General features: G+C 44.7%; 1 protein-coding gene across 1 annotated transcript in view; it reads right to left on the reverse strand.

The window, feature by feature from the left end:
• The window catches only part of FAM135B (family with sequence similarity 135 member B), a 179,625-nt gene that overhangs the window by 3,654 nt on the left and 160,359 nt on the right, over window positions 1-15,612 (reverse strand). Inside the window, exons 12-16 of the mRNA XM_055314296.1 lie at window positions 10,384-12,361; window positions 8,298-8,464; window positions 3,779-3,870; window positions 1,973-2,070; window positions 644-795 (exon numbers count right to left, since the gene is read on the reverse strand). Coding sequence (XP_055170271.1) covers window positions 644-795; window positions 1,973-2,070; window positions 3,779-3,870; window positions 8,298-8,464; window positions 10,384-12,361 — 2,487 coding nt within the window. The remainder of the gene's footprint in view (window positions 1-643; window positions 796-1,972; window positions 2,071-3,778; window positions 3,871-8,297; window positions 8,465-10,383; window positions 12,362-15,612) is intronic.

Below are 15,612 nucleotides of genomic sequence, written 5' to 3' on the forward strand. Positions count from 1 at the left end.
AAAGCTGTGGGCCATGTCATTCTGTTCCAGCAAGAAGTATAGAATCCCACTATGGTTGATGTCTCATAACTGTAGTCAACTTCTTTCTGCCTTCTCCTGCTTAATCCTCAACAATTCGGATACACATACGGATCTGATGGACACATTTATAGACATGCACAGGTACACACATACCTATGCTTAAAAATCATAAATGTATCCATACATATACACAGACATACATAAAGACATTAGCTCTGTTTTAAAAATAAGGAAACTAAGTAGCAGGGAGATTAAACCATCTTGTCCAGAGTTGTCCCTACATGTGTGGGGTCAGAACTTGGCCACAGGCTTGCCCTGGCAATGATATGATTCAAAGCCCATCACTATGGGCTGAGCAAAGGTGCCACCTATGTGGTCTTGTCCAGCCAGGACCCCAGGGCATCAGCTTTCCATTCCCAGACAAGGTCTTGGGTGACATCTAGTCTGACCTCACTGGACTCACACAAGAGAGGCCCTCTTTGTAAGACTCAGGTCTTCGGTTAGCATCCCATGCTGGGAGAGGCTCCAACGCCATAGGATTCCACCAAGAACCTGCTTCTGCTTTCATCTTTTCTCCACTCCAAATGGATTGTGATGGGTGATGGGCTTGGGGGAGTCTTACCTGTACTGACCAGCGTGCTGTTGTTGTACAGGGTCCCCAGGTGAGGCCCAGACAGCGACAGGAATGTATGGAGTTTGTTGAGGTAATACCGAAACCGGGGCCGTGTGAGGACCGATCGGATGATGATGTTGCCGAGGGAATGGCCAATGAAGCTGTTAGGATAGAAGTCACACACGTGAGTGTGGCTGCGGGAGGCCAGCTGCTATGTTCAGGAGCACCGAGGGGTCGCCGCCCTCCTCCACCCCAACTCGGGAGATCTGACAAAGAGGGCTTCCAGCCCACCCTCATTGGGTTTCCAGACTCTGGTCACAGTGAGCCTGAGATAGAGACCTGGGGCACCAGGCCTCTGCCACCCAGTGTGATCAGAAGAGAAACATGAGTGTGTGGCCAGGCTCTGTATTGTTAGAGCAGCCCTGCCTGTGCTCTGTGTCTCATCTCTGGCCACCTGGGGGTCCTGGCCATTTACAGGGTGAAACCCCACTTCCTTGGCTGTTCATGACCTGACTTCTTACTCCCTCTGTGATTTTATTCCTTGCCCATCATCATTACAAATGTATGGAGTTGCCCACTGCCAGCCCACACTGCTGGACGCCCCTCCTGTATGCTCTGCTTCAGTCACACTGCAACTCACACATCTGAGGATCCAACACATCATTATTTTCAAGATGAGTGCCTGTTTATGGTAACCCTACCACATGAGAGGTCCATAGCTCTGCTCATGGTGAACACAAAACAGGCCAAGAAAGGAAACAAGCGTTTGTCTATGAAATTGTTTTACCTTGCTTTTCAACCTCATCTCCATAGGCCTCTGACTTCTCATTTGTAAAATAAAGAACTTATAATTTATCTTGGGGGCCTCAAACAACTGATACACATGGACTCACCACCATGTCCACATACTGCATGTGCACAGAAAATGCAAGCCATAGACTATCACCTTAATCAGAAAACATTTCAGCCAAGCTAATTTTGGAGTATAAGGACTGATATCAATGCTAGTCTCACCTAGAAGGTGGAGAAATGGAGGCTCAGAGGTTTGAAGAGCCTGAGATAGGCTGCATGGTGGAGTCAGTCCTCAGACTCTAACATATGAATATTCGAAAAGCAATCCAAACCTAGGGATTTCTGAGGTCCAATGCCCTTCCTACTGAGCTATGAAATGCTCCTCTGTCCCCACTTGCTTCTGCTCTGAAAGTCATCTAACCAGTAAGCAACAAGTTAGCCTAGGAAGGTGGTAGACAGAAGGCATCACGCTGAACTTGTATATAGTCAACACCCAGAAATGTCACCCTGTTCCCCCAGCATTAACTACCTGTGGATTCCTTTTACCTAATTCGGGATATGGAGAGGTTGTACAACTGGATGTGCTGAATGATTTCATCCAACAACCGATCCGTCATGGTATCAAAATCTGCAAATGTGTCCATCTGGAAGAAGAGAGAGGGAATGGGTGTTGGGTGGGGTCACAGTGAGACCAGGCTCTGTGTACAAGCCCACCTTCTTCCATGGTGGAACATTCTGGGAGGACGCCTGAGCCTGATGTTGGGCTAACAGATGGGGGTTCAGCACCAAGGAGAGGGGCCCATAGATAGGGGCTCTAAGGACACTGGAGAATCCTCAGTCAGGAGGCTGGCTGGAAACCAATGGGAGAAGCAGGTGGGCAAGAGCAGCACACACACAGCATCTACCAACAGGTCATCATGTGCCAGGGGCTTCATGTGCCTGTGGACTCCTGGCCCCACTGCACCAGAAGGAAACAGGCTCAAGCGGAAGCCCATGCCACCAGGACTCACACCCATGCCCATGCTCTTCCTCCAGCACAGCTTTGGGACTGCACTAGCAGGCCATGTCCAGAGAAGGATCCAAAGCCATCCGTAACTCAGCAGGGGTGGTCAGAGGATACAGGCATAAAAGGATGAGGAGAAACATCATATATGACTTTGAAAATCTGAAAGGGCAGACATGGGAAAGACAAACTGCATTGGTGTATATAACTTCAAAGATGAACTTTTGGAAACCGAAGCCACAGGGAGAGAGATTTGGGGTCAAGATAAAAAACACTTTCTCATAAGTGGAGTTGTCCTACAGTGTTGTGGGCTACCTGGAACTATGCCAAGAGCCAAGCTACAAAGGTGGACAAGAGGCTTCATGAATATTCATGAGGGTGGGAAGAAGGAGAAAAAGAAGGCCTGTGGCTCATTGTCACCTGCCACACAGTGGTCCTTGAGGGCACTGCAGGGATGCAGCACTGGTCACTTTCTTAGTGTCCATGGAGTTAGAGAGACCCGTGCTTGCAGACCAGCAGGCCCTGTGCGGGCAGCTTCTCTTCCCTGAGGCGAGCCTGCCTCCTCCTGAGCCCTGCAGGGAAGCACGCAGCCTACTCCTCACACCAGTGTAAGGCTTGGGTAAATGATGTACAACACATCTAAGACAGATGTTGCTGTGTTCACTACCCTCTAGCCTCTCAGACCCTGTCTCTTCAGCATATACTGTGAATTTAACACGATTTATTGAATAATTGCTAGTCATTTTAAGGCCTGAGTTGAGCTTAATGAGAAATGTTCTGGAAGACACAGTAGGTTTAAAAAGTGGTACCAAGAAATCCCCAGCCAGGGGATGTACTTCTAAAGGGATGTACTAGAAATCCATGTTTATGAGGTTTACTTTTAAGCAGTAATGACAACATGTTTTGGAACGTAATCATTCTTGAGTGACCATTTCACACACAGAGACATCAGTTCATTATCTCTGTCAAGACCCAGTCAAGTCATTCCTATGGTACCTCAGTCAAATCCCTCTGCCATGGGAGCTGCATGACAGGGGCTGGATGATGCCTATGACAGTGCCCTTAACCTAGTAGAGATGCATGGACACCCAGATCATTTATGCTCTGAGCTTCCACCTACCCTGGGGCCCCAGTCACCTGACCCACATATTCTTACATCTTACTTTTTCTTAACCCTCCCAAAAGGAAATAATGAGTCTTTTCTTTCCAGACCATCTAAGTGCCTGAAGAGTGTTCTTTGGCGAGGTCCCCTTCTATCTGAGCATCCACAAACTATCAGGGTGGCTTTAGGAGGCTCTTGTAGACACGATTCAGGGATTCTCTCAATTCTGATGTTTTCGTCGTCATACCTGATTCTTCTCAGACATTAGGAAATCCAGCTTTCCTCCAGGAAGCCCCAGTTCTATGAAAGTCTTTACCAGGCGGAGGTCTGCACTGTTCCCTAAAAACAACAGATAACCCCACCCCAGACCCATAGTTACTTATATGAAAATGGACACATGAGGGATTTAGGTTTCCCTCTTCTCCCTTTTATTTTTTTCTTTTCTTTCTTTCTTTTTTTTTTTTTAGTTAAGCAGATAATAAAAACAATGAAAACAAGTCCAACCTAGTGGTCCTACACTCCACCCCCTCAAGCCCTATCCCCTGGCACCCTGGCACAAGGTCAGGACCTTTCTAGCAGTCCTACCTCCCTGGATGTACTCACTTATCTACAAACATGTGGTTCATGAACATTCCACACACAGCTGCAAGCACACTGCCCCCTCCTCTTCCACAGCCAGTTCTGTTCACCGAGGACATTCTGCATACGGTACCACTTGATGGCTGACATGGTGTAACCGACATGTCATGTCCCATCTTCAACTTCCTGCTTAATAAAAAGACTAGTTCTGCTACCTACAAGCAGCCAGCAAGCCCCTCAGATGGGCCAGTCAGGGCACAGGTTTGTGCAATAAAATAAGAACTGCCCTTAGGACCAGGAGTTATGAATGTGCCAGCTCCGTGGATGCCATCTGCTCCACAGTGACCACCAGGATGGAGGAGCAACAGCTGAGGAATCTAAGAGGCCACTGCTCATAGCAGAGCATCCTTGTAGCGTATGAAGTAAAAATCATGTGGAGAATGGATCTGCTATAACCCCAAAAGCTTCCTATTCAAGGATGGCTAAGGGTACACTGCACGCAGGCTCTAGGGTTCAGTTGCATCCTCCTGAATTTTTGACCTATTCCTCAGATGAATCCCTGTAGAGTCAAGAGTTAGAAGCTACTTATTGGACAGACAGGGAACCTACTTTACCAAACAACCAGAGTTTCAAAGTAGTTCGTAAACAATATCACTTACAGTGCTATAACCATAAGCTATATCTCTGGAAGTGATATCGTTTATAAACAACTTTTATCATTCTTCCTGAAACTAACAACTGACTCAAAGGATGGTGGGAATGCCACATGGAATTTAGGAGAACTACAGGCATTTGAGGGTATCCCTAACCATTAAGGATGACCCGATATACACAAACACCTCGTGCGATGGTGGCCCAGTAGAGCGCATGCCCAAAACTTGTGGAGTCACAGTCACAAAATGCTCTTGTTATTATGGGCAAGGTTTCTATTTTGTGTTTTTAAGTTAAATTTTATTCTTTCTGTTCATTTCTGATAATAAATTAGGCTCTTTGGTCCTGCTGTTGTTCTTATTTAAAGCAACCTACTGACCTTCCAGGACCTGGCCTTAAAAGAAAAGTAGCGAGTGTTTATATTTAGCATAGTGAGTCTAAATAAGGAGCAACGGTGGCCCCTCTCCTTCAGCTACTGAGCAAGAGAGAACGCTCTGCAACTTGAAACTTTCTCAGAAAATACCATTTGATAAGGTGTTACATTGAGACCATTTACAAGAATACCAATCTTTGGATTTTGGCACATCATGAGGAGTTGTGTGAATATTCATGAACTCTTATTAACTTCTTTAGTTCTCTGTTAATATAGTTATATCCTTGGAAGTGACATCAGAACAAGTGCGTCTTGTACGACTCTGTAGAGTCTGGATATATATGTACCTTGAACCAGAGAAAGAACCTTCAAAAGCACCTACGCGTGATATTGGTTGTCTCTTTGATGACTTTATGCCCAGGTGATAATGCCGTAATTGACAGCTCTGTTTTCTGACACAGCTCAGAGATGGATGAGGCTGCTCCATCTTTATAACCTCCTTGCTCAACATACATGGTGGACAAAAATAAAAGTCCATGGCCTGACAAGACTTCTCACTTTCATGAAGAAATGGAGAGTCTTTCTCATTTTAATTTAATATCAGGTAAGTAGGAGGAGCACACTACTCATGAGTGACATGATGCTAAGTTTTCCATCGCACCTGCATTGAAAGTACATCACGCTGATGAGTGAGAAGGTCATTCTTTGTCTTTCTTGTAGCACTGCTAATTGGAAGTCCCAGTTAAAAACAAGTATGCTTTCAGGGGCACCTTGGCGGCTCAGTCAGTTGAGCATCTGACTCTTGATTTCAGCTCGGGTCATGAGAAGGAGCTCTACATGGGGCTCCACACTCAGTGAGGAGTCTGAGATTCTTCTCTGCTGGCCCTCCCCCTGCTTTCTCTCTCTAAAATAAATAAATCAAAACAAAAACAAAATCCATAGGTATGTCTTCATTAGCTTCTTACTTTTTAAGAAAGAAAATGAGTCTCAAGCCCAGTCTTCTGACAGTTGGGCCAAACTTCAAGAGGATTATTTTCATATCACTGTAATTATTTTTAGTGTTACTCTCCCTGCGGGCCAACTTGTTCTAGTATTTCATTTGTGGTAGTGATTTGAGGTTTCTTTTTTTTTAATAAATGTATTAAAAAAGTATTCCGATTTCAGTACAAATTTTGAAATCCTAGTACATGGTACCTGGGTGGGGTAAAATTAGGGAAAGATACGTGAATAGTTGGGTCTTGGAAGCACTGATGTCAGTGCTGAGTGGGGACAACTCACCAGAGAGAGAGAGCCTGGGGTGCCTAGGCACAATGGTGTGGGACGGCAAACGTCCCTGAGAAAGACGCAGAGTTGATGTAATGGGAGGAGCGAAAGGGGAGGAGATGATAGTGGGGAAGGTTAGAATACAGGAGCTTTCTAAAAGGCTTATTTTATTTTCTGAGAGCTACAAAAACAGGTTTTTGGTAACAGACTGGCATGGCCAGATCTGGTAAGATTTTTAACAGATGACTCAAACAGCGATGGGGATGAAGGTTTGGATGGGGAAAGAGATGAATTTGTTGGCATAATGCAGAATGAAACCCTGGTCTTGGGAGTCTGACAGTTGGGTTTTAACCTTGGCTCAACCACATTAACTAAGGGAACTTACACAAGTTAGTTAGCTGCCCTCTTACTCAGTTTCCCCAGTTATAATGGGACCATAATACCACCTACTTTGCAGGGCTGTTGTGAGGATCAATAACATTAATATATGTTAAGCATTCAGAATGGTGCCTGGCCCCTGGTGACAGATATGCCATTGCTGCTGCTCTTCCTCATCTTCCTCCTCCTCTTCATCTAGAATGTATTATTTACCACTGGATTATTTGACTCTTGACCAAATAGACATGTTGATTGAGCGTCCCGGTTTCCAAGGCATATAGCCAGACAATTACATGCATTAGCCACTGGATTGGGAATTAAGAACATTGTCCTGGAAGCATAGCACACCACCACTCCCTAATAACTCATCACCAGAAGACTGTGACCACAGGTTTTGCCACTCATCACCCAGGAAGGCCTAAAGAAGTCCTTTCCTTTATCTGACATTAGTTATGCATTGGAGTCCATATAAAGTAGATGTGAAGACTTTTCCAGAAATCATGTTCCACATTCCAGTTTGCAGATCAATTATGATGTAAACTTGAGCTTGAGGAGAACTCAGATGCCCTGTATCTCCAGCTGCTCTGATTGCTGTCTTTAACCAGTTAGGGTAAGGCTGGAATTCACAAGGGGAAGCAGGACCAAGGGTTTGACTTTGGTCCAGGCTGAGTCGGGACCTCAAGATCTTCTGGCAGAGCTAAGTTCCGTATCTTACGGAGATTTTGGACTGACTGAGAAACCCTAAGAAATCTGACAGTGGGGACTAGGTCCTTTGGAGAGTGGGACAGGGAGAAGGAGCCCTTCCCGCTCCCTTCTCTCCTCCCCTGGACCTCTACAGGACTGGTAGATAGTTCTTTTGTAGCATTCAGCTCTCAGTCCATATTTGCTGATCTCACAAAATTAAGAATTTTTTAAGGTCAGGAACCATGTTGGGTCTCTGCAATCCCAGAACTTGGTACAGTATCTGGCATACAAAAATTGCCTCATAAGTGAGAAATGAATAAAAATAGGCAATGAAAGAGTTTGGGCCACTAACCCATGTCCCTTCCAAATGAATTCATGCATTCATTCCACTACATTTCTTCCCTTGTACTATTGACACATGGGTTCCATTAACCCATACACTCTAACTATTCATGCTCCCATTAACATTTTCATCCCAATAATCCATCCATCCATCCATCCATCCATCCACCCACCCATCCATCCATCCACCTATCCACTCCAGTCTTTCTTTTATTTTTGTTCATTAGTTTCATTAATTATTCATTCCAATATTTATTTATTCCATATATTCCTTCAATGCTTTATTGCATTCATTTATGAATTTCATTTACTCAACAGATTATTGTGCCAGAGAGATCTCTTCCTTGGGAACAAGGCCAGGCCATTTCCCTAGACCTAGCACGCTGCCATCCCATGGTTGCTAATAACACTATTGAATGAATAACTGACTTAATTTATACATGTTAAAAACTGTGTATAATACAGATTTTGGGGTGGAAACCTTTTTGGCACTCACCATCTAGGCCATGGACACAGACTACCAGGTGAATCCCATCTTCCAAATTTTCTTCCTCTTCCTCTGGTGGGAAATACGGTATATCAGAAGCTAGTACAGATAAGTCACTGTACAGAAATCCATCAATCTTCAGTTCTTTTTTAAATTTTTCTTTGGCCTGATAAAAACTGGAGAATACACTAATTAATCAGAAGCCACACTGTGTATGCCGTGTTGAGCAGGAGATGAGTTGAGCTGGCTAGGATGTGGGAGTGATGAATATCTACAAGGAAGTATCTGCAAGCAACAAAGGCAGAATAGGAGGCTGCAGGAGATGCTGGTGAGGGAAGCTTTTTCTCAACAAGGAGATAAGAAAGCATTCCAGGAAAAGTTTTGTTGGTTTGGGTTCTGCAGATTTCTATGCGGTTCCTGCATGGAGCAGGACTTCTATGATTCCATTCAGCTCCCAGGATCCATGCAATCCTTAAAAAAGATCTCCCCAGAGTGAAAGCTTCTTAAAGTGGCCCACAAGGCTACCATGGCTTGGCCTCCACCCGCTTCCCAGCAGCATCTCCCCACCTCCAAAGAGAACACATTTCTCATGATTCCCTGCTTGAATTCAGTTTGCTTATTTTTGTGCCTTTGTGCATTCAAATCTCTCTGAAATGCGTTTTCCCCAGGGTTACCACAATCTTTGCCTGATTATTGGACAAGGTGGTAAGAGCACAGACTCAGGAGTCTGACTGCTAAGGTCAGAATCTCAGCTTTGACCCTTACTAGCTGTGGACTGACCACTTAACTTCTCTGCACTGAATGTCCTCATTTGTAGAAGGGGAATACACCATTATCTAATCCACAAAGTTATTTTTTGTGTTAATTGATGCAGTCTATGCAAAAATTCTTAGAATGGTACTCAAAACTGATTAAATAGTAAAAAAAAAAAAACTGTTACCAGCCTTATCACCATCATGATTCTCACCATCATCACCATCCTATTACCATCCCCATCATCATCCTCACCACTGTGTCTCATATTTGCTAGGCAGCCACCTCTAAAAGGTTCCCCCAGGCCACCGTCTCTAGGCTCACTTGATGTCCCCAGCCAGATCGGTTCCTTCTATTTCCAGCTCAGCTGCACACACACAAGAACCCTCCTGTTTACCCAACTACCCTTGTTCACTTCTCTCACTTTCTGTCTCCCTATTAGGCTGGAAGTACAGTAACAGCCAAGACCCCACAGCCAGGCATTGGGCAGTGCTTGCAGTCTACTGCAATTATTAAATTGATCCCATGAGCATAATAGGTACTTAATGTTCTTTATAAAGCAAGGGACCCAAAGTTTACCTGCCTGTGCAATCTCTTTCATGGGTATCATTAATATGTACCTCTTCAGCATTTTGCAGGAGAGTAATAAAATGATTCTATAACATAATTAATCAAATGTAGAGTTTATAGATGAGGGAGCGATAATGAATGCAAATGTAAGGCAAGGATTAAGGGATGGATTTTGGCATGGCAAAAGAATTGATACACATAAGACCTGCACAAAGGGGCCGAGCAGACAAATCTGCTAAGGGCCCAAAGGCCCTTAGAGAACTGCCCTCTCAAAATGTGCAAAGACAGAGGTATTATGACACTCAAAACAGAGTTATCATCACAAAAACTGGAAAAAAAAAAAACCTCAAATGTCCCTTTTTAAAAGAGTTTGTTAATAAATCATGGTACATCTATATGATGGAATATGGTTTAAACATTAAAATGATAACGCAAAAATAAATTTACAAGTAATGTTCCCAATACATTAAGTTGAAAAAAACCTTACAGTTTGTACAGAACTATCCTATTTTTGCATAAGAGGACTAGATAGAGATGTAAATAGAAACAAGTGTAGGACGACTTACGCAGTGGCTGTATTTGAGAGACAGGTGCTTACTGATAGTTTTTACTTATACTATTCTGTATCTCTGATTTGTAGGACGTAAGTATATTACTTTATCTAAATCAGGAAATAACTCCTATCTCAAGGTTGAAATAGTATGCATGAAATTGGGAAATATGTGGGAAATGTAAAACTGTGCTGGGGAGGGTAAGCCAGCCGTCAGCTTACCTATACATCCTTTCACTGACTTCCTCCTCCAACTTGCTGGAATGGGCAGAAACAACGCCAAAGGAACCCAAAGGCTGATGAGTGATGGGCAACGGGGTCTGTTTGGAGGCGAATCCAGCCCGGGCAGGGGTCTCCTTGGGCACGGAGGAGAAAGGAAGACACGTGGCAGTGCAAGACACGGACAGGTTGACGACCTCCACGGCTTTGAGGCTGTCCAGAGTGAAGGTCTCTGCAGGGGTCAGGTGGGACACCATGACGGAAGTGACTGCCCTTGGTTCTTGGGTTCCTAAAAGCTGGGAGTTAATGGAGTGAGTCACAGTGGAGCACACAGTGCCTGCTTCACGTCCGGCATCCAGAGGAGCTTGAGATCCTTTGCTAAATGCTGCATCATCAATGATGCAAGGTGAGCTGCTCTGCTCGCCTGTTGAACCCAGGTCACTGGCATCAGCAGCTGCTGTACAGCTCCATTCAGGCACCTCATGGTGGGCGACAGTCTCATCATCTGAGATGCTGCTGTCGGAAAGAGCTCCTTTCTCCACATTCAAGTCTTCAGGCATGCCCTTTGGAGTCTCCATTAGTACTCCAGGACAAGATCCATTCTGAGGGTTTTCAAGTGCTATGATATGTGGTATTTCTAAATTAAGACCTTTGGTTTCAATGTCTGGAGGTTTCTCAGTCCTGCCATCAAGACAACAAGGTCCTTGAGGATCAAATTGACTCTCTTTACCTTTGGGGATGTCTATGTAACCAGGGCCCTGCTGGATGTCAGCACCTGAAACCACCTGCCCAGGGAAAGAGTCTGTCCCGGCACCTGGGGAGTCTATGCTCTTGATGGGTATGGCTGACCTTTCAGCAAGACCTCCACGTTGCTGCATCGTGTCCATGTCTTCAGAGGACTCCTCTGGGCTACTGATCTGGGGTGCAGACACAGACTTGGTCAACTTGGTGTTGGCCAACTCCCGCTCTTCCTCCTCAAAAGGCAAAGAGCTAATGGAGGTGAGAGATGCCTGGATCCCACTTGGCAAACTCGTATTGCTCTCTGTGTGTCCACCCTCTAAGGAGTTCCTGTGCAGGGCATGTCGTCGAACCAGATGGTGCAAGACTTCTCGATCACTGGGTAACTCCAGGGCCCTGCTTCGTGCCTCGGACCAGGCAACAGAGCTTGGCTCGCTCTCAATGCCTGAATCAGAGATGATGGAAGAGGACCTCTTGATGACCCCAGAGAGCACCGACACTTCCTCCTGTTCCTCTGCATGAGGGTCCTTTGGGGAAGCCCTAACATCCAAGGGATCCCTCAAAGTGGAGTTTAGTGGGTCACAGGGCTCAGAGGGGATGAGCTTTAGACTTAGCAGCACCACCTTGCCCTCCTGGTTTGCGACCTTTCCTAGAGTACTTAACTCATGGAGTGTTGTTTTCTCCGAAATGATGGCGTTTGGACGACTTCCACCTGCTATGTCTTTGCCTGGCACAGTTCTGTCTGATTCATAGTTATCTTGAGAGTGCCCGCTCTCATGCTGAGCACTAATGACCACTGTGGGTTCAGCACTGCAAGGCTTCTTATTGCTAGATTTCACATCAATGTAGGTGAGTACTGGGGCCTGGCCATCCTCTGGACCTGGACTCCTTCTGGGCAGGCCCTCATCTGCCAGTGGATGTGTTCCAACATCAGACCTCTGGCCAGTCCAACATTCATCTTCAGGCAAATCTGCCTTGTTCTGGAACTCACCAATTGTCAAATACACCTGAGATTTGGAGCACACATCCACATGTTTTGGTGTGGTTATGCTGTTGTCTGGCTCTGGACACCTAGTAACTTCCTCATCAGAGTCCATCTGAGGTGGTTTCATGGTGGGCAAGACAAGGTCTTCCCTAAAAGGTGATTTTCTATTTATAATAGGGTTCTCTTCTGTGTCTTTTAGATTCATTATTGCAGGACTTGTTGGAACATCAAAATTAGGGTAAACACTCAAATTGCACCCTACAAAAAGAAGAAAGAAAAATGTACTATAGTTTAAGAAACTATGTCCACAAACTATCCCAAAGCCTGACTGTAAAATAAAAAAAAAATTGGCCGAACTTTGCTCCTGGGGGACGACCTCTGAATTTGGGAAATTTCCCATTTGATGGAAATGTCTTTGTTATTGGTGGCAAGCCTGAAAAGCTTATACTAACCAGGTGACTCATGATGAGTCCTTTAATAGTTTGTACTAAGGAGATGACTCAGGATGGGGGCTGGCCATGCCAGAAAGACCAATTATTTGGTTGGGGCTTTGAGCCAGGTGGTACCAGTACAACATCTGGGGAGAGTGGTTCAATCATGTGGCCAATGATTCAACCAACCATACCTACATAATGAAACCCCAATAAAAACTGGATAGTTGGGCTTGAGTAAACTTCCATTGGGCAATACACATTGATTCACCAGGATGAACAGCTCTGGGGGCATGGGATCTTCATGTTTGGGACCCTTTCATACTTTGCCATATAGGTGTCTTTTTTTGGCTGGTTTTTATTTGTATCCTTTATATTAAAACTGTAATCATAGGCAAAGCACTTTCCTGAGTTCTGTGATTTGTTCTAGCAAGTCATCAAACCGGAGGCGGTGGTGGTACCTTCTGAATTGGTAGCCAGTTGGTCAGGAGAGCAGATGGCCTAGGAACCGCCAAGCTTCTGTCTGATAGGAGGGTGGTCTTATCAGAGGCTGTGCCTTTAACCTATTTGCCCTAACACTAGGTAATCAGTGTCAGAATCGTCTTGCATTAATGCAAAACTGTAAAATACTGTAATTCATGATTTGCCTTTTACTTATTTTATTTTTTTAAGATTTGTATTTATTTATTCATGAGACACACACACACACACAGAGAGAGAGAGAGAGAGAGAGAGAGAGAGAGGCAGAGACATAGGCAGAGGGAGAAGCAGGCCCCATACAGGGAGCCCAATGTGGGACTCCAGGATCACACTCTGGCCCAAGGCAGGCGCCAAACCGCTGAACCACCCAGGGATCCCGTGTCTTTTACTTAATAAAAGTTCTTAACAATTCTTATAAATATTAAAGAATTTCTCTACATCACGTAGCATTTACAGTGTGGAAAGAGCTTTGGAGCTAGGAAGGCCTGCTTTCTCATCCTGACACTGGCAACCCCCAGCCGTGAGGCCTTGGACAATGATGGAACTTAAATACTTAAGTTTTTTTCCCCCCATTCAAGCTCACTTTCCTCAACTCTAAGATGGGCAAATTCATAGCAACCAGCAGGCTTCACAGACACAGCTCACAGGAGAGTCATGATATGAACTGCCACACATGGAGAAGACAGAGTCCTGCTTTCTGTAGAGAAACCCTCCAAGCTTGAGCTCTGTCACCAGGACAATTATCCTGCACGGCATTCAGACCACAGAAGTTCCCAGATCACTCTGATCTTCCTGGTAGGATGGTGGGGGTCAAAGCATGACCTTCTTTCTCTTATTTTTCTTTAGGGTAAACTATTACCTCTTTCATCCTATCTCTCCATCTGTTCTCTCTTTTCTTTTGTCTCCTCTTCTCTCTTCCTCCTCCTGGCCCTCCTGCCCCTCCTCCTCCAGCTCTTCCTCCCCAAATCTTTCTTTTTCTCTCCCTTCTAATAAAGCATAACTGGAAGAAAACAAGTGTCTCCCATATCTATCTCTAGCATATCTCTCCTGAAAAAGCCATCTGATATGTTATTCAATTTCCATGCTCACCAGACACAAAAAGAGGGGACTGGGCTTTTATTTCATTTAAAACCTTTAAATCGGTATCCCTGGGTGGTGCAGTGGTTTAGCGCCTGCCTTTGGCCCAGGGCGCAATCCTGGAGACCCGGGATCGAGTCCCACATCGGGCTCCCTGCATGGAGCCTGCTTCTCCCTCTGCCTGTGTCTCTGCCTCTCTCTCTCTCTCTCTCTGTGTGTGACTATCATGAATAAATAAATAAAATCTTTAAAAAAATAAAATAATAAAATAAAATAAAACCTTTAAATCCTTCAAATGGTTTTCATAGAAGTTAAAGGAGTATAACCATTCTTGGATGTTATGAAGTGAACCACTTACAAACCACATCTCCAGCTCACATTTTGGGGTGATATTTATGACTGGGTCAAAGATTAGAACAAAGATTGGGAAAAAAACGGGTCTCTTCCTTATGTGGATATATTCTTTGCATCTTGAGAGATGAGCAAATGTCCCTTTCTCTGGGGGAGTTTCCCCATAGCTAACAGCAGGTTAGATGTCCCCTGAGCAAATTCCCAGCATCCCCTCTACACACATGGACTATCACATCACCACCACCATACAACGATCCACTTGTGCATTTCCTGTCTCCAATAGAGAGAAGGGTTGTAATGTATGAATATTGGTGTGCCCACAGCTAACACCATAGGCTGCCACACAGTGAATTGTGTTCATAAAATGAATTGAGAATAGAACAGAAATGCAGCAGAACAAAGACTGTTACTTTCACTAGATGTTTATGTTGGTTTGAAAAAACGACAGCGTCAATGTTATTTAATCCATGAATAAAACATTGGCACAGCTTTGCACAAAGCCCTATACTAGGCCATGGGTTAGGGAGAGGGCAAGTGGGATCGGTTATAACAATGAAATAGTCTCTGTCTCTAAGGGATTTTCCAAATATTGGGAAGCATACAAAGTACAGTGCAGTTGGCTCTCCCACCCAAAGCATGTGGGTTGTATCCTAGAGAATATGAATTGGGTTCTTCAGAGAAGGAGATTATGAGTCATAGGAGGCAGGGAGACAGCAATGGCAAAGACCAGAAAACTAGTACATAGTCTAGTCAGGCATCAGTTAGATCCCATGTGGCTGGAGCAAGAGTGAACAAGGGTGTCAAGTGGGCATGAGGTATAGGGAAGCCACGATATGGATGGACTTGAATGCTCTATGAATGAGGAGTCTGGTCTTTACATTATAGGCAATAGGAGGATTGGCGAATTCTTGCACGAAAAATGAAAGATGCCTCTGATTTGTCATTGACAATTCAAGACAGGACACAGAAAGCCCAGCAAGGAAGCGGATTGTCAAAAATAGCAACACTAGTTTCACTACCACAACTGTGGGGAAAATGAGAGTGGCATTGGGTCTAATTCAAAGAGAATGGCTTTAGTCAGATACTAGCTAATGGCATTAGCTGACATCCATTCATCACTTCCTTTGTGCCAGTCACTCCTAAGTGTCCTGTAGATGGATGTATCCACTG

Source organism: Nyctereutes procyonoides, unplaced genomic scaffold (assembly GCF_905146905.1).
Source record: "Nyctereutes procyonoides isolate TBG_1078 unplaced genomic scaffold, NYPRO_anot_genome, whole genome shotgun sequence".
Taxonomy (NCBI): domain Eukaryota; kingdom Metazoa; phylum Chordata; class Mammalia; order Carnivora; family Canidae; genus Nyctereutes; species Nyctereutes procyonoides.